The sequence below is a fragment of the Athene noctua genome, chromosome 24 (genome assembly GCF_965140245.1).
Source record: "Athene noctua chromosome 24, bAthNoc1.hap1.1, whole genome shotgun sequence".
Lineage (NCBI taxonomy): Eukaryota > Metazoa > Chordata > Aves > Strigiformes > Strigidae > Athene > Athene noctua.
In genome coordinates this window covers 3,561,829-3,587,714 of record NC_134060.1, presented here as the reverse complement: position 1 = coordinate 3,587,714, position 25,886 = coordinate 3,561,829, and the positions used below count along the sequence as shown (strand labels likewise).

Below are 25,886 nucleotides of genomic sequence, written 5' to 3'. Positions count from 1 at the left end.
TCTGCTGAACAACAATGTTTTGATTAAAGTTTGGATGCTTTGTCTTTTTTTTTTTTTTTTTTTTCCCCCTAAATAGACTTTTCTCTCCTGAGTGACTAAAAGTAGAACCTAGAGATGGTAAAAAAAGTCAAACATAGTAAATTTCTAGTAAATACTAGCTAGAGAAGACAGCAAAAATCAAAGGCAAAACTACAACAATGTATTATTCACTCCCTTCATACAATTCAGTTGCCAGTAAATAATGAAATCCACTGAACAATAAAGCAATAGTCTTGATTCAGCTCACCAACTCCCGACACCTGTCTACCACAGACTTCAACAACTTCTGAAAAACCCTTAAGTGTTCAAAGTTAGAACAGAATTCAGTCATTCCATACTTCTTAATTTACAAAGTTCTCACCCAAGATGAGCGCACAGTTCAATTCTGTAGAGAAATGAACATTTACTAGACGTTTTATTCCTACCTTTATCCCTAAAAACTACAACCACGTTACTACCTTTCTGGAACAGTATGAATGAAGCAAGTTGTCAGTTTTATCTAACTCTTTGGAATGCAATTCTTTCAGAAATCAAATTTTTGTCATTTACAAAAACAAGACCCTCTCAACAAGAGCCTGGCATTCAGCTTTGCTGGGTCTTCCACCACAGTTATCTCAGCAGCTTCACCGCTTGCTTCCTTGGCAGGTTAGGGCCAATAAAACATAATGAAGGATCAGCTCCAGGCTTTGAAAGAAAATGTTTACCAAATAAGTATCCAGTGACAGCAACTACCCTGGTTGCATCACTTAAACACCCACCTGAGGAATGCACCCTCCCTAACAATCAACAGGTAAAGACTTTCACGGGGCAAATAACTGCACCTAAGCAAGAACTCTAAATGTAGAGTTTTCTGCAGCACTCTCACAGCCTCTCTCCACTGCCCTAGAGACTCTCACTGCAATAACTTCACCTACAGGATAACCAGTATGCATTTCCAACACACTATTCTAGAAAACCTGAAACAACACAAAAAACAGCACCCCAATGGGGAGTGACATAAAAAGATGCCTAGAATACTAAATTACTTAATATTTCTTGGAAATCTGACTTCTTTTGTATTTTACATAAAAGACCACTGGTGGTATTTAGTAATATAACTAGATCATATATATTATTACTATTTTATCTTTGATGCTCAAGTGGATGTTCCAAATACACAGTTTTACAGAAGACATCCCTCACATACCTGTATGTACCACCTGATAACCAATTACTCTCACTGAAAATTGTCTTCGATTCCTGTGTTTTACTTCCTATCTCATCCTAATCAGCTTACCTTCTTTTCTAAGCATTCTGCGAATTTCAACTGCTTCAACAGCTTCTTCTGCTTGTTGCTGAAGCGATTGTCCTGTTCTGCGCTTGTTCCCTAAAGCATAGGAAATAAGATTTTTAGTCTGCATGACGTTGAACTATCTTCAAGTATTAATTTCCCACATTTTTGCACTGGACAGTGCATAACAACACCAGTCACCATTCTGTAAGCAAATACGCCTTTCCAGGTGCCTTTCAATTTTAGCACTAGTCTTCATCTGCTGTTGGAAGCTTTAGGGGTAAGCAGGCTCCTGAGCTCTACAGTGACACCTTAATCATATAATCTCCCCGGCATACTACTTCCAAATTTCAAAGTACAATAGTATCAAATTGCTATGAAAAGGACTTGTGCTGGAATTCACAAACTCCTTAGAAGGAATAAACTCTTTGTCCAAGAACAAAAAAAAGTCATATTTCTTTACAGTGACATCTATGAAACCTTTGAGTAAATTTCTCTGAAGCAAATCAGCCAACATGGAGCCAGCAAGAGTACAAAGAATACTATTTTATTGATCATGCTCTGTTAAAGTTCACCAACCCGTTCCACTTTCATGAACAGAAACTATAGGTTAATTCATTTGGAACTGAAAGGCTTGAAAGTCCAGTTCTGGAAAATTTACTTGCACAGAAGTAAACAGAACCGCACATGAATAAGAGTATGTGCAGGACTGCATCCCAATACTGATGACCTGTTAATGATTCAAAACAAACCCACAGTTGACTCATGAAGTGAAGTTTATTCAGGAAACCAACCTGACCGATGGAAAACACGGGAATTTAATACATGCAATTCCCTATGCACAGAACAAGGGGTGGAGTACCAGCAATAACATAAGCTGCTAAGGAACCAAAATAAAGTAAGAAAAAGCTCAAATTCTAAGGTAATTTAACCACTTCATTTGATCAGAAAGCACCTTAAATTACAATGTAACACACCATGATTCTGTCAGATGCTGAAAGCAAACAAACTAGTAACACTCCCATTTGCTATTCTGGAGCACAGGAATCCTAAAGACTGATTGTGGCACTGGCACTTACCGGGATTAAGTCTGTTTAAAACTCTTGATTAATATCTGCAGTCCACTGTGTGGCTAACACATTAGCAACAAACGCACTACTAGTCAGATCACTCAGGAATTTAATGTTCTATATTTTTTAATTCTTTCACAATCCAGAAGTGAAATGGAAAGGAAAGCCTGGTTATAATGCACGGCAAGCAGCAAGAGTGACCAAACAAGACACAGAGCACAGCAGCACAGGAATTTCAAGGCAGAGACAAAATACAGAAGTGTGAAAATCTGGAAGAATTATTAATAGAAGCTTTCTTGATAAGGTGAGTCCCAACTGCTGCTCTGCTGCACTTTTGTAATTTCCACAAGAACTTTGGTTTCTCCTTAACCCACACTAAAATTGGACCAGAACACTTTATATAGCCCTGTTCCAGGGCCACGTTGCTTTTGTTTTTATAATCAATCACCTTTCACAGGCCAGTTTAAAAGAGTATTAGATTTCTAATTCAGTGTTTTCAGTCCCAGTAATTCTGCTGTCAATTACAACTACTTGATTTGTAAACTTTTTAACTCTTGCATTAGACAGAATAAGCGTAGATTTAACATAATTATTTTTCTCAGGCTAGTATGTTAACACAAAATTTAATTAAGTGAAGGGTTATGTATGCCCTCATGTTTTAAAAGCATCCCAATTGCTGGAACACAAAGTAAATGGGCTGAACATGTGAATGAATCCTGGAAAGTTAAACTGGTTTTCAGAATTGTCAAGGAACCCCCAAAAACCAGGTTTATTCTAATTAATAGGACAAAAAGCTGAAAAGAAATATACCATAGGTAGGTTACTGCTTAATAGTCTGCAGAAAATATAGCACAGCTCTAAGAACAGAAAAAAAACCCTCAATGATTAAAAAAAAAAATTAAATACCAGCCTAAAAACAAAGCAAAACAACTTTTTGCTTTGAGCACACTTAATACCCTTCGTGTCACTGATTAAAAATTTCTCTCTTAAAAAAGGGCAGGTTTGTTTATTTGCTTTGAATGTGCACACCAAAGCGCATTTCACTGCAAAATCGGGTTCGCCTCCCATCTGCCCCTCGGCCTTTCCTCCCACACTTCCTCGCATCCGAGGGCCGTCAGACCGGAGCTCGGGAGGCAGCCGCGCCACAAGCCCGCACAGGGCAGGCCCCGCCGCGGGGGGACCCCTCTTCCCCCAGCGGGGTCAGAGGCCCGGCCGCCCCAAGGCCTAACGGACGAACCGGCGGTCCCAGGCCGCACCGGGGTGCGGGGCCCTGTCGGGCGAGCGCGGCCCCGGGGGCGGCGATGGAGCCCGTGCTGCGGGCACGTGTGGCCCCACCGCGCACAGAGCAGCCGCCCCCTCCGGCGAGCCTGGGCCTGGGGCGGTAAGTCCCCTCCCGGCCGCTCCCTTCCCTCGCCCGCAGCCCGCCGGCGCCACGGCCTCGCGGATGGGCCGCGTCGCACCGGCCTCCTTCCCGCCGCCATTTTCTTCGCGGCGGCTCCTCACAGGAGCCTGCGCAGGGCGGGGGCGGGGGGGCACGGCGGCGCTCCTCCGGGGGGAACGCGGCGCCAGCGGCTTCGCCCGCGGCGGCGGGGCCTGCAGCGGCCCGGCTCAGCCGCTCGTCCCCTACCGGGATTGCCGCGCCGCCTTCCCCGCCCGCTCAGCCCCGCTCTGAGGCCGGCACTTACGCGGAAGAACCCCGCGTCCATCTTGCCTCCTCCGCCTCCTCCTGGTCGCAGCGCGCTGCCGTCCCGGCGTGCACCGCGCGCCCGCAAGCCCCCTCGCACGCGCGGCGCGCTCAGAGGAGGAGGGGAGCGAGGGGGCGGGGCCGGGCGAGCCGCGAAGCCTCCCCGGCGCCTCCCGATTGGTGGTCGAGGCCGCGGAGGGTCGGTGCGCGCGCGAGATCCGGCCAATCAGAAAGCTCCGGCGTTCCTGCGGGGTGAGGGGGGCGGCGGCCAGACGTCCTTTCGCGGCGCGCTGCATTGTGGGAAGGTGGGGGTGTGAATCCTGCTCTCGCGAGATGTTGACGTTCGGCGGAGCGGCCGGCTGCGCGCGGGGCGCGGGTCAGGTGACCTGGCGGCCTACGGCGCATGCGCGGAGGAGGCGGCGGGAAGCGGCCATGATGGCCTCGGTCTGGGGCGGCCCCATCAGCCGCCCCGGGCGGGAAGAGCGGCTCCTCCCCGCGGCTCCGCCCTCGCGTCAGGTCGGGGTCCAGGCGACCCTGGGCAGATGCGGCCTCACAGCACCCCCGGGGCCTGGAGGGGTCACTCCCGTGAGGGACGCTGCCAGCCCAGGCCTCTGCCCGCGCCTCTCCGGGCCTGTTGTGCTTCCGCAGGACACGAGCACCGCGTGGGGGTGCGTGTTCACCGCCTGCCCGGTCAGGAAAGGCAACGGGCTGGGTTGAGTTCCGCTGCTGCGACTTGTCATGAGCAGCCTCATCCTCCATCCCACTCCATGACAAGTGAGCATGTGGCTTGTGCTGGCAAAGCTCGTGTGTGGCTGAAAGACGTGAGAGGAGGGGAGAGTAAAGTCACAGTTCACTGGAGCTGATACAAATTTATCCAAAGTAACAGCCCTGGGTTTTATCTAGAAGAAACTCATATGTCCTTTACCTCTAAAAAGGAAATACTCGGTTATTTTAAATAAAGTTAGATTATACTTAAAACAGCTGCTTCCTGCTTTATCAGCAGTCATTAGTAAGTGCCACATGTAAGAGACACATGGTTTTACAGATGTCTTTTGGAAAATAAATTGATTATACAACTCAGAAAAAAAGACCCAAAGAACATTCTTGTATTTTATCTGCTTAGACTTGCAGAGCCAAACTTGGGATAGCGTTCAACTCAGCTACCTGACAGTCCTGGCACTGGAGTAAGGAGAAAGGAGGACTGGGGTGTGGGTAGTTTTTGAAATGTAGTAAAGTCGGCAACTAAAACTGGAATTACTCTATGGTTTTGTCTGATGATAAATACGCGTTGCAACCTGTTAGGAGAAGGACACTAGATGGAGCTACGTGCTCCCTGCTGAAATAAGGTGGGTGACGGACCCAGAAGGGGTGAAAGCTGCCTCGCAGAAGTTTTGGGAAACAAGACTCACCTAGACGTGAAAATTTAAACATTTTACTAGTGTACTTGCATCAGTAAAGCGCCAGCTGTGACACTGAAAGATCCAACCTCTTGAAGCCTTTCACTCTAGAAGACTATTAGGAGCAAGAAAAAAAAATACTAATTCCCACAAGACCTGCTGCAGACCAACTTTTGAGTGCACCCTTTGAAAAACGTTTGAGCCGTATTTCATTGTATGACCTGCAGACCAAATATCCTCATTGTCACTGCTGAATACAGCCCCGCGGGTGTTTTGTAAAGAGAGGCTGTTTTGTAAAACTTAACCAAAGAACAGAGTAAGGAACTGGAAAGGTTGCTTGTATCACATTGCTGAGCAAAAAGGCACTCGGAGGCTCTGTGCCACCGAGGGTTCAACTTTGTATTAATTTGCAGAGCTTCATGGATAATCTCTAATGAGTCTGGGTGAATCATAATTAATGCATTACACTTACATTGCCTATTCTCTCCAAAGGCTTACATGGTCTGGGATTTCTTTAATAGACCAATTTGCAATATCAATTTTCACTTGTGGTTTGGTGTTTTTGTTGTTTTTTTTTTTTTATCCAGCAGGTTTACCTGATGGCAAGGCTGGACACAAAGGCTGCTAAAGCGGAGCTTTTCCAAAAGCTGGAAGTTTGAAAGTGGAAGCTGGGTGCTTAGACAGGGCAAGTCAAATCAGCACTGAAGCAGCTACTATTACAGGACAAGGACAACATGAGATTGTTCCCGGAAAACTGCTAAACCCACAGCAAATTACACAAGTGTTACAGTGGTAGTGCAGTGGAAATATGGTGATTTTTGTTTCTTAAGGAGGTGATTTTGCTTGGTCAGCATAAGAGCTAGATTTTGCTGACAGGAGTCAGAATGGATTATGGGGGCCTCCCAGGTTGTGCCAATATAAGGCAAATTTTACTGGTAAAACAGCACGCTTTGAATTTTTCAGATTGAGCAATCCTAGTGCAGTCAAAGCAGCAATTCTCCTGCAAGTAATAGTAATTCTACTAATCTAGAAGTGCTTATAGAAGTATTGCTTATTCTGCTTCAGTGAAGCAAAGTGAACTTCATTGTTTTGAAATTCTGTAAACGGAAAGTGAGAAAAAGTTGCTAGAAATAGGTCTGGCTGGTAACATTAAAAAATAACAGTAAGATGAGGCTTATCTTTTCTAAAGATCTTGATTTTGATACAATGGAACATGCTGAGAAAACATCCTTAGCTGTCCAGAGATAGCAACAGGAGGCTAACTCCTTTACATTTTTAGAAAAAAATTAAATTGGCACCTGCAGTGCCATCTGAATTATTATACCCATCATTCCTGCCACAAAATATAAGTTAGAGCACTAGGACAAGTAAAATATTAACAAAAAGATTTAGAAACCTCACAAACAGCTGTCTTAATATTTAGTCTGGAATTTAAACTGTGCTCCAGTTTCATACCAAAAAAAAAAAAAAAAAATTGCAAAGTATCAAGTTTAACTTCTGCACAAAAATACCAGTCAGTAAAAATGCCCTGTTCAAGAGATGCATTCACATCTTGGAAAAAATATATCAACTTATCACTCCAGTCCCTCATCACTTTACTCTGAGGATCAGTCAGCTTTGTTTTGGCATGGCGTTACGGTGCCATGTGACAGTTCTGGGAAGAACGGCAAGTGAACCGCTGCAGGACAGAAAGCTTTAAAGCTGGAGGCTCTCTGTGATCAATTTAGTTAGACAACAGTAACTTCTTTCTCTACAGCTCCCAAAAAAGAGTTAAAAAGACCCTACTAACAGTTTTACTAAGGCCTACAAACAGGCTGGAGCCCTGGAATGGCCACAGTAGCTTTGAGCTGACGGCTGGTGGTGTCTCAGTGCAGACACACACAAAAATCCAGACTACAGTGATAAACCCAGCCTACAGCCTTAGTACTCCCTTCACTCTCTGGCCAGCCATGCAAGTGAGTCCTTCTATAAAATTTAAGATGTGTGTGTCAAAGAGTGGAGATGTTTCTCAGAGCCTCACTTCTTTCCATTTAAAACAGTGTTTAAATCCTCAACTTCTTCCTAATCCTTCCTATCTGGCCTGTGTTTCAGGGCTGCTTTGCTACACCCTTAAGACAAGCATCCACTGAATGTCTGACAATGCTGCTGTGTGTTCACCCTCAGTGGGCTGTGAATATCCTTGGGAATTTCTTTGTTGCATTACTGCACACCCACAGTCATCACAGTGGCAAAACAACATCACTTTCGGTTACTTTCTAGAAAAAAAAAAAAAAAACAAAAAAAACAAAACCCAAACCTAAAAATAGTTCAAGCCTAGTCTGCATGAAATAACAAAGCATTTCAGGACGTGAGTTGTACATAGCGGCTATATAAAGGCTCTCTGGCTTTATACTGCCTTTCCCTGCCCACTTTTTCAAGCAAGGAACTTCTCAGATTTTGTGCAGCTCAAAACATTCTAATGCAGCTCCAGTAACGAACCTAAAGCAGTTCTTGGCATGAGAGTGAAAACCCTTAGACACGGAGTTCATTTGGAAAGGGACAGGTTACCGAGTTTATAGAAATATTTTTAAAACACTTGGAAAGTAAAAAGTAACCTTTTTTCTCTCAAAGGATACACATTGTGGCATTAGAAACATGAAAAGTGAGCGAAGGTAAATACAATTTTGATACTTCCTGTACTGTCCATCACGTATAAAACAGACTACAAACCTGCTTCACATAAATCATAACAAACCCAGGTCCAACCTGAGTTGTAGCTTGCATGTCCAAATTTTTCTTCCAGTCATTGCAGAACAGAAAAAGCTCAAACTCTCTTGAGCAAGCAAAGGCTCCACGAAATACAAGTGTGCATCTTTTCTTCCAAGGAATGGGCTTGGTTTATCCAGTCTCTCCATACCCAGAGCTCTGTGAGAAGGCTTGCTGCACTTCTGATGATTTGTATGTCTCCACCAGTTGATTTCAGTCATACAAAGCATGTCCAGACCTTATTTCTCCTCCCAAAGAGAGAAAGCAGGATTAAGATTAAATAGACAAAAGAACAGCTCGTTGCTATTCCAAATGCAGCGTGGCTTTGCTGAGGAGTCCCAGGTCCATGTAAATAAGAATTCCACCTCTCCTCTCTCCCAGGGAGGACGAGCGTTCCCAGTTACCTGTTCTGCATGTGGATATCCACTGGTATGAAAGTCACTGTAGGATGCTGGGACAGGCTGGTGCTGTTGTGCCCTAAGGCAGGTGGCATTGCTGGTTTGGAGCTTTTGGGCTCCAGCTCCCTCTTCACTCTCATGCGTCTGTAAAGGTGAAAATGAAACCGTCACCAGAGCTGGCATGTGTTGTGGTCTCTCCCCCCACAAGTATCAGGAAGGTTCCCGCAGAAGCAGGTTACATCAAACAGCTACTTCAAAGTCAGGATTTCATCCCAAAGATACTAAATGACAAGTCAGTGCTGCTAGAAATCAAGCTCCTCTCGGGCAGCCTTGATGTACGCATCAGACCTTTCCTATGTCAACAGCAATCTCTGAAAAGAGCTTCCATCAGGCACCCTCCATCAAGAACCTCTTTCAGCTTCTCAGCAATTCAGTCACAGAACACTGACGGGGAGATTTGGGACACTTCAGCCAGGCACATTATAGTTTACGTTCTCCTGGAAATTTTTGACAACAAATACTGAAATGGTCTGTTAGACAGCACACCTAACAGTGATTGTGGTCCATCTCGTCTCACCTTAGTGAAGTACAGAACTTGGCCACATACCTGTTATATGTTTTCAATATGAGCAGAACCACTGTAAAAATAATAATCACTCCTACTACGATGGCAGCAACTATTGCTCCAGAACCTGGCAGGGAAGCAGAAAGGGGAAAAAAAAAGTCTTATTTACAAAGTTGTCATTGTACTGTTTGAAGTTTGCTAAGTTCAAGGTCCACTTAAAAAAAAAAAAAAAAAGCAAGCCACCACCCCACTACTCTTCTTACTTTGATAGAGACTTTGTTCTTGAGACTTTGTGGTCACATTTACTGAGAACTGAGTGTTATTGATCAGTGGTGCAGCAGTCGTCATCTTGATTTGGCTACAGAAGAAAAAAAAAAAAAAAGAGTTCATAAAATACTAAACAAAATTTGACAGTGATAATTAGGCAACTCTCCATTAAAGACTCAGAGCCTACTAAGTGCAGGCTCACTGAATTGGGGTTCTTAATAAATTCTTAGTGGTAAAAATCTGGCCCTGCTGAAGTCAGTGGAAATTTTGCTACAGTCTAGTCTTGAGCAATTTGCCTTAAAACTTGCACTGCCCAGTATTAATAGGATAAAATAAGATATAAACATAATAATGCACTGTTACATATATATTATTGCTATTATACAACTTTTAGATAAATATATATTTTTAATGCTTTAGGATTTTAGATTATCATTTCAGGTTGAGATTCAGATCACTGAGTAGTTAAGTGTGAAGAATTCTGTACCCAGTATTCAACAATATATCTTTAAGGAAGGGAAAAAACAGCACAGACGGGGGTAAAAACTCCTTTATAGAATAGAATTTAAAGTAGCTTCATTCATCTAACATGAAGAAGAAAAACCATTCAACCCCCTAACTTGAAGCTCCAAAAGTTACAGGACAAACAACAGCTATGCCATGACAGAAAAAGATCACAACGTGACCACGACAGGAAGTTGCTCTGAGTTCAGACCAGCCGGTGTCATCTCGGGTCTGTCACTGGAAGAGGACAAACCTCCAAGGGGAGAGCTGAAAATATGCCGGCTCCTGCATTTTGATAGGGAAAACTTGTAGATCTAGAAAGAGCAGCCTGTATATTTACTGATTTTATAAGCATTTTCCAAATATTTTCTAAATGTGACTATTAACCTTAGCCATTAACATCCTCCTTCAGCCTGAGAAGGGTGTGAATACCACTTCAAACAGACCTCTGAAACCATTTCAGCTCCCAGCTTCAGAGAGCCAATACACTCAAACTATCCATCAAAAATTAAATTATTCTTCAACACTTGATACTGGAATTGAGTTTCCCATTTCAGATGCTGCCCAGTACAACCAGGCAGGAGTCTGTCCTGCTCTGTTACTGGGATATTGCGGATCTATGGTACATTCTTAGTAGCTTTAATTTTACAGAGTACAAGGTGTAAAATAGCCAGAAAATTATTAAGTGGACAGAAATCAGTCAGTAATAAAAAGTGGAAATCTGAAGGCAGCCTCCCTTCCCCTCCCTCTTATCGAGGCTTTCCTAAAGGTTGCTGCAAAGTAGCATCCATCAGATCAAACACAGGGATTGGCAGGGTATGGATTTGGGAGGCGGGGAGGACACAGCTCTGATGGCTCCTGACAGGCAGGGTGTTGTTTTGGGGCGGGGAGGCCAGTAGCTGAGTCAACACATGATGTGTATGTGGGAGGCCCCGCTACTGGATATTTGAGGAATGAGAGAGATCAGTAACCAGCAGAAAGGGAAACGGTCGATGCCTGCCTGGGGATGAAGTATCAGAACTGCAAGGTCAATTCATCAAATACTTCAATCCCCTTAAGTTAAAAAGGTTGGGTTTTTTTTCTTTAAAAAAACAAAAATAGCTCTGTCTCAAGTCGGTAACTGGGTCATTCTTCTCTGACTGAATGATTCCTTTGTTCAGCCAAGACCAAGTTAATTCAGCAACATGATCATCAACTGTAGTCGTAGATCTTTCCACGCTGAAATAAATATTTTGTGTTTGAGTTTTCCCAGCATTATTGTATAGCGCAGCGAAAGGATTTACACACTCCTTGGAGGAACGTGGGAGAGGCACCGAAGCTCAAGTAACAGCACTGTCCCCATCTGTTTCCCCACCCATCCATCCAAAACCACACTGGTGAAGGCTGTACCATGGACAGGCAGAAGCTGAAGAGACTCCTGGCCTCTGCAGGCTGGGGGAAGCTGAGCCCGTACTTTGACCAAGGACATAATTCAGAAAAAGCCACCTCCAACTTTTACTTTGTTGCTCCTGACTAGAAGAGTGCAAATTCCAGATTTACAGAAGCGTTTTTTCTCCTCCTCTGGCTACCAAAATAAAAATCCCAAATAAAGAAGGCTGACTATTTTGATATTAAGCCATGCAATATTCATACTTACTAACCTCCATCTGGTTCAAACCACCTTGGTAATGGTGAGCTATTTGTGCATGAGTCACCTAGAACCAAAGAATTTTTATTGTCTGTGAAACTGCCTGTTTACAAAAAGGATTCATTTATCCGACAGGGTGTGACAATCTAAGACACAATTTGAAAATCTTCTTTCTCTGCACTGTGTAGCAACTAAAGAGGTCCGAGGTGTGTGTCTTAGGCCAGGGTGGGATGTCCTAGTCCTTATTTCTGCTGCTTTACCTATAGCAGGTCTTGTCTCCGTTCCTCCCCTATGAATCTGCAGGGTTACACCTGACCAAGCCTGTGCTGCAAGACTCAAGGACCCAGCAAACTCCAGCGAAATCCACGGGAACCTCCCGATTTCAAGGTATTGCAGTTTGGAACCTACTCCCTTTAGTAAAACATTTGGAAAGTCAAGAGTGCTCAATAAAAGCTATATAACAGGAGAGAAGAAATGGACTTTGATACAGCAATCACAGGACATTCTTTCTTTATGACACACAGCACGCACTTCCCCCTGTGCACACACACCTGCCTGGGCTTTTGAGAGCCATTAATTCACCCGTAGTTCTCCAGACTGGGAGTGGGGGGCACACACTGCTGGTTATTTTTGCATCCCCGTTATTACAGTGCTGGAAATGTTTCCATAAAGTTAAACTTTGGGCACGTTTCCATTGAAAACACCTTTGCAGATACAGCGTGCGGGTTGTTTTGGCAAGTGGTAGCAATGCCCCCATTGATAGAGCCTTCCCGCCTCCCCCTGCCCTGTCGAATCCCGAGCTGAATGGCCGTGCTCGGTTCTGACACGATGGGGATCAGAGCTCATCTGTCAAGCAGCTCCTGCAGCGCCGGGCAAGCACAGAGAGAGGGGTGACAGGGAACAAAGGGGTTTGTTTGAGGTTTTTTTTCCAGGAGAGTTGGACTTGGAGAGGCAACTCCCTGCCAGGGAAGGCAGGTGCTGGTTAGGAAGACACACAAACTCAGCCCTTTGCCACCTAGAAAAAAGTGAGGTTTGCATCAAGCTGTGTTGCAGGCTTTAAACCAGACAAAATCAGCTATTGTTTGTCCAGCAGTAATATATACTAGTTTTGACCCAGAAGCTCAATTAGAGAATGAATTAATCCTTTCAACTTTCAACAGTTTTCACCTTATATTGTGGCAAACATAGGCTGAAAAACAGGTGATTCTCCCCTTCTTACTTATCCAGGTCTAAAGAAGAGCACTGGCTGCCAGTTCTGCTGCTCTGGGACTTGATTTCCTTCCCAAAAATTTCAACAGGGCAAGGTCTTTAAATCACAAACCCCACTAAGGAATGGGACAACAAAACCCAGCACTGGTTTGCTTGATTTCTGGTTTTCTTTCTCAGTATACAGGCCATGACAGCTGCTAGGAAAGGGAATATCCTCCAGAATATTTAGAAACAGACTGGAATTGGAGCTATTCTCTTCCCTCAGGTTTTCTTGCAGATGTAAATGAACAGTGCCATGTCAGAACCATCTTAGATGATCAAAAAGCCACTGAACTGAACTCACATGAACACCAGCAGGGTGGCTGGAGCTGTGTGAGGAGCAGCAAATTGTCAGAGGTATAAAGCATTCATTCCAATAAACAAATCCCAAGACGTCATCAAAGAAGTAGTCAGATCCTATTAAATGAGGCGGGAAGGACTTTCTACCACGAGCAGTGGATGTCCAGAAATTTGATTGAATCTCAGATTTGTTCTTTTGCAAGAATTCTGTACCACGGACCCATCACCATCCTTTATCCCACAAAAGAAGAGGGTGAGGAGTCACCCACCGTCCATATCCACCCTCCCACTGCTCCGAAGGAGCTTTGTGCTGAGGAGTGTCTGTTTGAGGCTCAGCTCAAACCATCTGGGCTCAGCTCAGCCCACACATCAATCTGAGCAGCAAACTCACTCCCATCCAAGGGAGAAGTGAATCCTTCTAAGGCAGTCCAAACTTTTTCTCCCTTCCTAAAAGTAAGTGAGCTCAAGAGCAAGGATGGGGCTTGTGAGCAGTCCCCAGAGGAAGCAGATGGGTGCTTCAGCTCTGCTCCAGCCTCTGCCCGAGCAGCCTGACCATCCCTGGCTTTGCAGCAAGCTTTACCTTGTCTAATCGCAGTGAACACCGAGTGGTTTGAACCCGCGTGTTTCATTGTTCCCTGCTGTTTTCCAGCAGCGGGGGAACCAATTCAGCATTCATGACACAGCACGGAAAGGAAACAGGCTTCTATTTAAGAGTCACAAACTCAGCTTCAGCTCCCTGTAACCTGGCAAACCATCCATCTTCGATCCAAACAGCCTCGTGGCGGCGCAGCCACGCGCTCCCACACTCACCTTCCAGCAGCGCCATGAGCACATCACCGGGGGCTTGAGGCAAACTAATTTCAGAAAGTAATAAAAACACAGCGTGCTTCAGTGAGACCTGAATGTGCCTGAATTTACCTTGTGAGGCTCTAAAGAGGGAGGCAGGCAGGAAACAAACCCCAAGTTCAAACCGATTAGCGGGAGCTAAGGCACAAACGTGGCCTCAGGCAAACAACCCCGCTCTGTATGGAGCCTGTGTGTTGGTACGTGTCCTGATGTCAGACCAGCACCTTTATATAAGCATTTGTCTCAGGTTCTGGCATGAGCTCTCCACGTTTAGCTGTTGTTAAAACACATATTAAAAACATTTTGTTTCCTTGCCAAGCCAGGGGAAGTTACACAAACTGCAGGCAGCTCTACTGTGCAGTAGCAGCACCAAGAAAAAAAACCCAACAAAACAACAAACAAACCACAGTAATTCTACCTGCGTGACTTATATCTTGAGAGAGGCTAAAAACCCTCAGCTCACACAGATGACAAGAATCAAAGTAGTGAAGACAGGTCCCCAGAAAGGAATGCCCTCATTTCGAAAGCCGTGCCTGGAAATACGAACCAGCCAGACTTTGTCGTTGACTTGCCCAGGAGCAATGTCTTAAACCAGACTGTGAACTGCAGATTTCCCAATTCTAATTTTTTTGCCTTAAAATGCTGGGCCACACACACTTCTCCTCTCCCTCTGTGCAAACGTGCTTATTCATGGGAACTACAGAAACTCCACCACCTTGAGCAAAGTGCATTCACACCACAAAGACACTGGAGATCCTTCAGGGTAGGACTGCCTATGCAGGCAAGCCATGATATGGAAGCAAAACAAGGCAGAGGTATTTTCCCACTGGTTACAGCCCAGAAACTAAGGCACAGATTCGAAGACTTGCTTAGACACTTGCGAAATACATGTCAGAACCAGGATTTGAACTTAAAAAGGAAATACCCCACCATGCCACCACCATGCTGTTCCTGCAGCTCAAAGCTTGCAGTGCTCAAACGTAACCTCCAGTCAGATCTCATTCCGTGGGGCCTGTCAGGTTAAGCTCAGATGCCTGTTGTTACATTTTTTATTTTTTAAATACCCTAACTCCCCCTCTTTCACTGACAAATATTGTATTATGTGTCATCAAGAGCTTCCCACCAGCCCTGGCTGGTTGTCTGGGACTTCCCATCCCGGACCCCGGCACGCTTTACTACTTGTCTGAGTTTCCAGGCAGACTCGTGGAAGTCAGGATGCATAAAACCTGCTCCATCTAGAAATGCTAAAGGAAACTGAAATTTTAAACTAATACACCACCCAAAAGAAAATGGTCTGTTTAATGTACTGTGATTGTATAGTAAGGCTCTTTAAAAGACATTTATAATAAATCATTTGGTCCAATGGTTGCATTTGCAGAAGATGGAATTACTTCATTATTTAGATCTGAAGTGGTTAATTTAAGAGGAAATGGAGTAACATTTTAAAACAAAAATGCCATTTACATGCAACACACAGATGATGTATCAGATACCCAGAGAGACTTGGAAGCAATTTTGCAGCTTACTCCTGAAAGGAATACTAGAGGGTTTATTTTGTTGGCAGCTTTTTAAAATTATTATTAGAAGGTTCTTATTCTATATTTTTAACTTGCGACTGTACACACACGAGATGCTAAATTAACCAACTACAAGTAGTGTAATCAAGAGCTGGCACCTTATTATAACAAAGAGGGAAAGGTACAATACACTGCTTGGTCTTTTTTTTTTTTTTTTTAGAGAAAGGATTCCTTACTTTCCAACAACACAGAACCGTGTCTCAAGACTCAAAACAAAATAAGGCACAGACTGAGCACGCCAACTTCCAGGTTCACGAGGTGGCATCCAAGGCTCAGGCAGTGTCAGTAATATCTCCTGTTTGCCCCTGCAATCTGAAAAGTCTCTTCTAACAGCGTGGCATGACACGTGAGTGATCTGTACCTCCTTCAGGGCCAGAGATAGCTCGCAGTTCTCTGCATGGCGTCAAGACCACCGTATATCATTTTTTTCCTCAGATGTGCTCCACCACCAGAAGGCTTTGTCCAAGCAGATATTGAGGGTTTTCTATCCCTTGGTATCTGGGCATCTTCCACTTCAATTATCACTGCACAGTTTCAATAGCTCAGAGCATGGCTGTGCATCTGGAAATCTGGGATACATCCCCACGCAGCAAGTCCCATGCCTTCGGGAAGGCACTGGATGAACTTCTATAGTACATTTTACAGCAAATTGGTATAGATGTGCCACTGCATCCCAAAAATGCTGCTTATGTGCTAGAGGCAGCTCATGCACACAGTTCAGCCAGGAAAATCAACATGAGGGACATGAGGGACAGCAACTGATAGCACGGAACAAAGCCTGAGGCTGATTCCCAGCTCATCTGGACTCAGCAGGAGCTGGAAGCCCCTTTTGTGTGCAGAGATATTGGCAGAACCATTTTCTGAAGCAGCAGGTCCCACCAGTGCCTGGCAGCATAATTAACCTCTGATTTGGGAACAAAAAATGCAGTCTGGTGGATTACAAACCTCCCCAGAGCAATGGGCGAAGAACATCCACCCGCGCTCATGCACTTAGAACACGATGAGTGTTGCAGCAGGTGCAAAGCATCACAGCAGCCTTGAGGCCACATGGACTCCCCAAACACGGCACAGTCCGGGCTCTTTGCTTGCAGTAAGGTGGCTCTACCACTGGGAAGGTCCCAAAGACTGTGCGTGTTCCTGGGAGCACTCAGGTGTGGGGTGTAGGAGGGAAGAATGTGTAATTAGCAGTTAAATATTACCCAGAAAAAACTGTTTCAGAAAGAAGGAAAATGCCTCCAGGCACCTTCCATGAATCTTAAGGAATGAGTCATGGGGGAAGGTGAATGAGACTCAAGGTGACAAATTTCAGAAACCATCAATGTGTGCACTCAAATGGAAAGCAAGAAGATTAATCTGAGCTGAACCCTCAGAGCCTGGCAGTGGCATTGTGTCACGCACCCCTCAAACCACAATACCCAGCAATTCACCTCTGCTGTTCAAGGAAGTCCCAGCAAAGAGCATGTTGGTGGCAAATTCAGAGGATCGGGACAAATAAACCACAAAAAAGCAGCTTGAGGATGGTCTGCTTCTGTTCTTGCAGCGGCAAACCAACCCTGCTTTGTGCACATAATGCTCTAGAAAAGTTACTGCAGCACTCATTTCAGCTCTTCAGCAGTCTGTTTGGAAAATTCCCTACAGCTTTTCAGATTCCTAGAAATGAGAGTTTAAAAAAAACCAACATTGCAGATTCAGCAGTGTTTTTGCACAAATGCTTATCCAGCTCTGTACCTTGCTGGATCTGCCATTTACTGAAAGGCTGGAGCAGTTCAGGAGATTACACTGTTGTAGAAATCCTCTCACCTGGATTCTCCATTGGGGCAGCTGCTTTACTCCAGGGACAACCCATAAATGCTCCAAAGCAGGAGAGAGGGGATTAGGACTGAAATTCTGAGTGTGGGAATTGCAGCATTAACCCTTTTATTTAAAGGTCAGAAACAGGCATCTGTCTGAAAGACCCACACTAAATGGAAGATCCCATTAAGAAATGAAGAGGGGAAAAAACCCAGACAAAACCCAAGGGACTATGGTATGGCAAAGGAATCACAGCTCGGAAGAGACGGGTTTCATTTAGGGCCAAAGTTTTCAATAAATCTAACTTTAAATGGAGTATGTAACTACAATCACTTCGAGAAAGAAAATGTCCCATCACTTCCAGATCAGCCCCCGGATTTCTGGGATCTAACTGAATTGGTCTGAATCTGCATTCCTGCTCTGCAGTGCTTTTCTGCAAGCTCCCTGTAGCTCCAGATCTCCTCAGCAAAGACAAGGCAAAGACTGCTTGGGAAAGAAAAAAAAGAACCAGCAATAGAAAACAGAGAAGCATTTCCCTGTTAGTTCAGAGCTGGATAAACCCATCTCAGTGTGATCTCAGCCCTCTGAAACACCACCGCTCCGGCCAGCTGAACTGCTCTGGGAGACAAAACATTTCTCTTTGCTCATTGAAACATGTGTTAAAAAAATAGATATTGCAGCTATGCTCTCCTACAAGCAGGAGCCTCCGTCAAGCCGGGGACATGGTCCAGACGTCAGGAGCCTTGTCACTGCTCGGTATCTGGAGCCAGGCTTGGCGCTTGTTCACAGTGTGACCAGGCAGAACAGGAACACGCGGGGGGCCCTTACACAGCCTGCAGGAATCTGGAGAACCCAGAGACGGGAGGAAATGGCAGGCGAGAGGAGCCAGAACGGTGCGAGGACCGGCTTGGAAATCCTGGGAACAAGCGGAACAGTGCAGCTTCTGCCTCCACGAGCTGGGGCCCGGCGGATGCTCAGCCAGGCAGCACTGCCAGCACCTTCAGGACAGAAAGCCTCTGCCACTTTCTTTTACAAGAGGCTAGGCAGCAGAGGCAGATTTCAACACCCTTTTTAAAACAGGGCAGGGGATGGAGATGTGCTGCTTGTTTGCTGAGCAGATGGAGTCCGACATAGCCTCCTCTTAGCCAGAGACAGAGCAGGGCATTTAACAAACACGCTGAAATACCTTCCCTCTGACGGAGACATGAAATAAGCCTTGAGAGAAGGCTCGTAGGAAGGGAGAAACGTGTTCAGACATTGTCACAGAGCAGCTGAAGTTTTCTCCCCAAGCAGGGCTGAGAGCTCAGCATCCCCCACCAGCCTGGCAGTGCCCTGCCTGCAGCGGGAAGCACGTCCCCTCCCCTGGGGACCCAGCTCCCCCAGCCACGTTGCCTGGCTCTCATTTACTTGCCACTGCAAAGCACTGCAGGCCAGATATCACACAGCCCAGTTCTCACAGGCAGCTCAAGAGAAGAGGAACTCGACGGCCCATTTTGTGTTACTGGAACAGGACCGCTAGAAACCACAAAAACAATGTCAAAGTGTCGTATCCAGCTGGAGAACAGCATGAAATGAATTAACATCAGTAGCACTGGGCAGATCTGAGCTTCTACTGTGGCACTGCAGATCACGAATCAGATCTAATTCCAAAGTTTCACAGAGTTCAGGGAGTTTTTATGTCCTGTCTGGCCAGCTCACACCCCTTCCCTGTAAAGGGTTGCCCAAGTCACATGCATGCAGCCAAGCAGCTTTCTGCGGTGGTTCTGACAACAAATGACAAGAATTAGTTTTTTTAGACACCAAAACTTATTTGTATAACCATATTGTATACACCTGGGTATCAGTGACCTCTCGTGAAGAGCACAGCCCAAAGAGAAGAGGGGAAACCCAGCAAAAACATCTTGTATTTTGCCTAGATATATAGGAAACTTGCCTTACAAAACAAAGAACTGCTAAAATACTGTCAGCCACTTGTGACAAGAGAAGGAAAAATGAGTTACCTGGAGCAAATTAAGACTCATAAGGACAGTAACAATCAAAAAAAAAGGAGACATACAAGCCAAATGCATTGAAATCTATAGCCTACCCTCCACCTTCCTTCCCAGCCAAGCCAAAGCACAGCTGGAGTCCGGTGTCGTTTGTGAATGATTTGCTTAAACTAGAACTGGCTTCCCAGACTAGAAAACCACTTCTTCCAGTTCCAGCTACCATCACACACCTCCCTGGCCAGTCCCTTCTGTTCTCTGAACTCTTCATTGCCTGTGGGCAAGTCACTTATCCAATGGCACGTAGATGCCAGCCACAAATCCCAGGAGGAAGGCAGTCCCAGAAGTGCCTTCAGGCACCCCTCGCTACATCCAGCGGAGCCGGGGAGATGGCAACAGCTACTTCTGGATTTACCTGACACCGAGATTCCCATGGGACAGAGCAAACACCCGTGGCTCGCACCACAACCCACAGTGGGCTGGCTTGAATTCACACCCTGAGCTGCCTTTCACGTCAGAGAACAGCTCTCCATATTTATCAGCACAAACCGTAGCGTGTGAATCAACACAGCTCCTGTTTGCTGGCAGACAGACGCTCGTTTTTCTTTTCTAAAGACAAATACATTTGCTAGGTTAAGAGTTTTGAGGCTTCCATTACAGACTAATAAGTAAATAGGAAACTTTGTCTTTCCAAGTTAATTATTTGGGTTTCTCAGAACACAAGGGTGCGGCGCTCTGGATCAGCACAGCAGATGATGGGCTGCCCACATCCCCCAGTGCTGCTGGGATGATCCATGAGCTTATGTACCCTCTCCTCAGCCTGAGCACTCCAAATCCCACCAAAAAGCACCTTCTCTGCAAGCCCACAGCTGAGTGGTTAAGTGCTGTCGTTACATGGGATGAATTTAGGTGTGTGTTTGGTCCAGGGGGCTGTCTCCATCCAAATGGGAGGATGCGATGAAGGGCAGAGCCCCTCTCCTCTGCCCATTTGCCCAGCACTTGAGGTAACTGCCCCATCAACCTCGTATCTGGGCAGGGGGATCCCCAACTGGTAACTGGCCCTGAGCAGCTGACGATGAGGAAGCACCATGACTCCAGGGCCCCTGGAATTAGGTTATAACTTTGTTGCTCCATGGAGGTGGCTGTGAAAGCATTAAACTATGTATGTCAGTGAGAAACCGGATGACTCAGACATCCCAGCAGCTTTTTTTCTCGCCTTCCTCCTCTGTGATCTCCATTCATGCCTCATATTATCTCTCCAAGAGGCCTAACGAACACCATAGGTTCTGGCTGCATTTCCTGATTTCTGTGACTCTCAATAAAAGCAGCACAGTCATCCCCGCCACATTTTTTTCCTCTCCCACATGCCCAACAATAGGCCAGGTCAAGGCTCACTCGCCAGCCCCAACCAAACCCCCTCCCAACACAGCTGCTCTTCAGCGCTGCTGATCCCAGCCTGGCACAAGGGCATGAGAACCCAGCATGTGAGGCAGCACCCCAGGGAGCAGGGGCTGCTTTGGGCAGATGCCAGCACCCCGCAGGACGCTCAGCACTGATGGATTTACCCCACGAGAGCAGCAGCTGCTGATCCAAGACCACTGTAGGCATTCGGGGCATCCCTCACAGGCTTCTCCAGCTCCTTTGTGCGCTAAATCCTGACTGATTCACTGTTTATTGCCATAAGTGAGGAGAAGAATTTAGTGCAAGTAATAAAAGTCATGCTTTCAGTAGCAGCCGTCAGATAGGAGCAGGGCTGGACAGGAAACCTTCATGAATTACTGCCAGCAAGGGAGCCAAGCCTACTGCCAGTCATGGACTGGAGTTTTAGGACTGTTGTCCCCTGCCTGCAGCTCAGCATGTAGTACAACATGCTCCCCAGCTACTGGCCTGGATCTTCTGCAACTGAAACTGTTCCTCCACCAGAAAAATGCAAAGCTCAACACTGTCGTAAGAACCTCTGCAAGATTCATATCCTCCATTTTTTTCTGTATTAAAAACCAGAGAGCGATTTCCGTATGCAATACAGAAATGCAACTCCGCTTTGCCAACAGCTGGATAAAAGCAGTTGCAAGATTTCTTCAAGTACTGCATATGCAAACGTTGAATCGATGAGGCACATCCCCCTCTTCCAAGAACGCTGTAGACAAACCCGTAGGCAGCACAATCCTTTACACTTACACCCTGTCCTCCATCAGAACCGTTCAAAGCTCTTGGCAAACCCTCCGTGTCTAAACCTGGCATCCACAACCCTGTCCACACAGCAAGACAATGTTTTTTACAGGGCCATGAAGTCACACCGATTACCACACTGCCTTTGTCTTGGTTCCTAATCTCTACATCAAACCCTCCTGCCCAAACACTCCAGCCAGCACAATGTATCACATTAGTGAAATTTGTTTACAAAATACTATGCTTCCTTTAGCAAGGACTTCCTGGGGCATTAAGTACATTAATCACCATGAAAAACCAGAAATCGCAGTTCAAACCTGTCAGCAACATCAGCATGTTCCCAAATAATGAAAGCAGTGTAGTTTTGTTTCTGTGCTGGAGACACTCAGCGAACTGTAACACAAGGCTCCAAGCTTTCTAGTTCTTTTCATGTTAAATATTACTCTGCCAGCCCTTTCTAGCGCTCGGCTCAGCAGATTTAAAAAACAACAAAAAAAACCCCAAACCACCAACAAAACCTTATTGATAGCGCTGTGGTTGAGTAAGTCAGGACAAGAGATCGAGCGTATCCAGAGTGATGAAAGGACACTGCTATAGTGAGAGAAGAATCCTTCAACAGACTGGCAAACTTTTCTCAGGGGAGGAAACAACTTGCCACATCAGTTCCAGTCCCTGTACCTTAAAGGTTTCCAATTAACCAAACAACTGCTAAAGCACCAGTTTAGCAGAAAATCGTACGAGGACATCTGCTCTGTGTTTCCTTCTGGTTTCGAGTTACCGATAAAGAGCTCTGCTGCACATTTACTGTGGGGAATACAAACACTTGCACGTAAACCCGGAGTAACCCCACTTGAAACGACCATTTACAGCCGTTTCACCGGCAGCAGAAAGTAACTTAGAGCTTTAGAGCAGAAAAGTTAAATTCACATCCATTCAAAATATCGACGCGCACCCAAGCTTTTACCCGCCCGGTACTCACGGGAGGATGCTGCAGGCTTCAGGAGCTCATCCCCGGGCCCCGTCTTCCCGCAGAGGAGGCGGACACCGGCTCCCCCCCCCTCCCTCCTCCTCCTCCTCCTCCTCCCGCCGGGACCGGAGCCGCCGCCGTCCCGCTCCCTCCCCCGCGGGGCTCCGGCCCCAGCCCGGCCGGGGGAGCCCAGCCCCGCTGCTGCTGTCGCGGGGAGCCCCGGGGTGCCGGTACCGGCGGGGAGCCCGGCCCAGCCCGGTGGCCGCAGGTGGCTCCCCCGGGGCCGCCCAGCCCGGCCCCCGGCGCCGCCTCCCCGGCCCGGGGAAGGGAGGGGGGGGGCGGGTAGAGCCCCGGTTACAGCCCGCAGCCACGGAGGGGGCTGGAGGGAAGGGGAGAACGGGGGGAGTGGGGTGAGAGACACAAAGGGTTCGGGCAGATATGAGCCAAAATGGAAAGGTTTGGGGAACAAACGCGCTGCCCCCGCGCACCCCAGCTCTGCCAGGGACACGGGGAAGTCACCCCCAAGGCGGGGGGGGACGGACGACAGAGAGGGAAATGACCCCCAAAACCGGGGGGGAACAGAGAGGGAAGAGCAGCTGATGCCTCCTGGAAAACCCCAACGCAACCCTTCCTGAAAGGGCTGTGCAGCTCCTGGTCTTGGGGTTTCAGTTCCCCATCGCCGAGGGGTTTCGTGGAGACAAAGGGGCCCTGATCAGACCCTGCCCGGCTCCCGCGAGACCCCCAGGGCGGTGAGAAACCGGGGGGGCACTTCAGCACCCAAAGGGCTGCCAGGCACTCGCAGAGAAAAAATCCCAACCACTTCCCTCCCAAAGATGGAACAAGTGGATTTGTCTACTCGTTAGTAGAATCAAAAGGATCGAACTGGAAAGGAAGAATCATCTTTAACCTGTACTTGGCTTGGCTTTATTCTACATTTCCCACTAATGAGTGGGGAAGAAGCTGTGACCACGGTCCCTGTCAGCATTTTTCCTGTGGAAATCACAAAAGGGATCTGCCCCTGCCTGCGGCCACCAGAAACCAGGACACCACATTAACAAGGGCACAGCCCTCGGTCTGGGCTCAATTCATGGTTTACGATCTTTGAGCTGCTGTGGAGAAGATGTTTCACCCCGTCCTGCATCTCAGGTTCACCCATCTGCAGCCAGAACTAACACCACCAATCTCTGTTACAAAGCAACCTGAAACACACGGATTAAACCTGCCCGTTACAAAATCCTGCCTCCGTACAGGAAGGCAGCAACAGGGGCTTCCTAATGGTCCATGAACATTTGCAGTGGATTTCTCAGGAAATCTCACGGCTGCCCAGCTTCCATCAATGACTGACTTCACCGGAGTGAAGGTCTGACTGTAAATTAATCTATAAATTATTCTTTTTTGGTGGTTTAAACCTGTGAATCCTCAGACCACTCCTTGTCCGAGCTGGCACAGATTGTACAGTGGGATGACAACCTCCTAACTTCTTTTTGAGACTTTTACATGTGACAGTTAATCAGCTACCAGTGGGCTGTGTACCAAGATGGGTTTATCTCCACATTTCCTAACACATTCATCAGAAAGGATTTCGACATGCTGCTGAGTTTGTTTGTAACATGCCACTCCAGAGAAACTCTCCTGCTCCTGCTTGTCTCTGCTGTGTGACATGGACAACAAAGTCCAGGGTGGGGGTCTGGGCGGGCAATCCTTGACTTGGAGTTGTGCTTGAGTTTGAGACAACCAGTGACATCAGCACAGATCCAATATTTTCTACTACGCTTACAGCTTCTCTCTGGGGACAGCTCTAGGAAAGCTGAGGGTCCTGGCAAGGAGTTTCAAATGCTTGGTTGGTGCCAGCTGGAGCAAGAGCAGCAAGGATTGCTGCAGGTGCCACATGCACCCTCATCCAAGAAGTCGGGCAATGACAGCAGGCAGCTTCTCGCTGAACCCAGCAGAGAACAGTGCAGCCCCCTCCTGCAGGGCACACGCTCTGACAGCTGCTCTCAGCACCATCCCTCCACATCAGCATCTCCACGGGACTGAGCTTCCTCCAGCACAACCCTGAACTTCACCTTTCCCACCCTCCAAACACAGGTGCCATTCACTTCCAGTAGCCCAGAGGACAAAACCTGTGCCAACTGGTCTGAATGCTCGTGTGTCTGCAGCCCTGGAGCCCGGGAATAGCAGCCTCTGCAGAACCCCAGCACGGCACATTTCTAAGGATTTCACTGATAAGGCATTGCTAAAGCAAACAAGCTCATTAATGAATCACTGGTGGACAGAGGCAGGGCTTGGAGAGAGCGCACTGGCTTGTTATTGCTGGGTCTGCCAGAGGGAGAGATGAAAAAAAGAGATCTAGAGGGCAAAAAGATTTTGTCTCACACTTGAAATATTTTCAAAGCTGGAGAACCTACTCCTGACAGAAGCTGGCAAGTATCTTCCTTGTCCACCTTTAAATTAAGCCTTCAAAGGGAGGACCAGAACTTCTCCAGCCCACAGCTGGGGTTAGATAAGCAAACAGAAGAAAGAGAAATCAGGAGCTGGCTCCAAAAATCAAGAGCTCATTTAAAACTCACGGCGTTTAAAGTATCAACATTCACATGGATATTTCCTTCTAGTGTTTAAATCAGAGTTTTTCCTTTGCAGCCATGAAGGAAATTACAAAACAGACCAAAAAAAAAATTCTTACACAGTTGTGTTTCTCCAGAAGCAGCTGCTTTAGAGAAAGCACCAACAACTGAGACTCACGAAAGATGGCTACCTAGAGACACGGCCCCAGCCCAGGCTGCAGAGGAGTTGGGATTAGAAGTGAAGGCGCTTCCTTACCTTGCAGCTCTCAGCTTTTCCTGTGTGAGAAATGCTTCATTCTGGGTCACTCACAAGGCGGTGGTGGAGGAGTGCCCTGACAGATCCCATGGGAGCAAAGGAGTCATGATGCAGCACCCCAAAGCAACCACCACAGCAGGGAGTGTGGGATGGGAGACGGCTCATACCCAGCCGGAGCCAGGCAGCTCTTCTGCCAGGACACTCTTCCCATCAAGACCCAGTTATAAAAGGATTTCTAGTTTCCCTCATGAACAGCAGCTCAGTTATGCAAAGAAACATGATACCTGACGCTACATCTCACTGCAAATGTACAAAATCCCCTTCTTGCTTGGGCTCAGGGCTGTGCTTTCTGCTCAGAGGAGTAATAGTATCTTGGTGCAGCACCTGGCATTACACACTCTTTCAGTACAAAATAAGACATAGGGAAAGTGGGAGATACCATTAATTCCACTCGATTCACCAAGTGTTTTTGCACTCTGTGAAACAGCAGATCGGAAATGAAGCTATCTCAGCACAGGGACGCTCTAACATTGGGTTCACACACACTACCAGAACATGATGGGCCAGAACCAAGCAGGCTTTTGGGTCTCTGCAGTTCTGCCTTCGTGATGTCTTTA

General features: G+C 46.6%; 2 protein-coding genes across 6 annotated transcripts in view; both read right to left on the bottom strand.

Moving 5' to 3' along the window:
- SRRM1 (serine and arginine repetitive matrix 1) overlaps window positions 1–4,169 on the bottom strand; it is an 18,537-nt gene extending 14,368 nt beyond the window's left edge. For all 4 annotated transcript variants that reach the window (XM_074925939.1, XM_074925942.1, XM_074925941.1 and 1 more), the window contains exons 1-2: window positions 4,065–4,169; window positions 1,316–1,405 (exon numbers count right to left, since the gene is read on the bottom strand). In XM_074925939.1, the coding sequence (XP_074782040.1) occupies window positions 1,316–1,405; window positions 4,065–4,085 (111 nt within the window). In that variant the 5' untranslated portion in view covers window positions 4,086–4,169. The remainder of the gene's footprint in view (window positions 1–1,315; window positions 1,406–4,064) is intronic.
- Window positions 4,170–7,999: 3,830 nt separating this feature from the next.
- On the bottom strand, window positions 8,000–25,296 carry NCMAP (non-compact myelin associated protein). Of its 2 annotated transcripts, none has more exons than XM_074926260.1 (4): window positions 25,270–25,296; window positions 9,432–9,526; window positions 9,211–9,295; window positions 8,000–8,747 (listed from the first exon to the last, which is right to left on the bottom strand). In XM_074926260.1, the coding sequence occupies exons 2-4, from the start codon at window positions 9,514–9,516 to the stop codon at window positions 8,606–8,608; spliced, it is 312 nt and encodes a 103-aa protein (XP_074782361.1). In that variant the 5' UTR covers window positions 9,517–9,526; window positions 25,270–25,296; the 3' UTR covers window positions 8,000–8,605. The 2 variants fall into 2 exon arrangements, with proteins under 2 accessions (XP_074782361.1, XP_074782360.1); XM_074926259.1 differs by lacking the exon at window positions 25,270–25,296 and adding an exon at window positions 22,462–22,525.
- Window positions 25,297–25,886: the final 590 nt, after the last annotated feature.

Bases quoted from the DNA above. Each gene is read 5' to 3' on its own strand.
- NCMAP (XM_074926260.1), bottom strand. From the start codon at position 9,516: ATGACGACTGCTGCACCACTGATCAATAACACTCAGTTCTCAGTAAAT. The intron at 9,296-9,431 runs GTAAGAAGAGTA...CTTCCCTGCCAG, and splicing joins AGAACAAAGTCTCTATCAAA to GTTCTGGAGCAATAGTTGCT. The intron at 8,748-9,210 runs GTATGTGGCCAA...TCACCTTTACAG, and splicing joins ATATTGAAAACATATAACAG to ACGCATGAGAGTGAAGAGGG.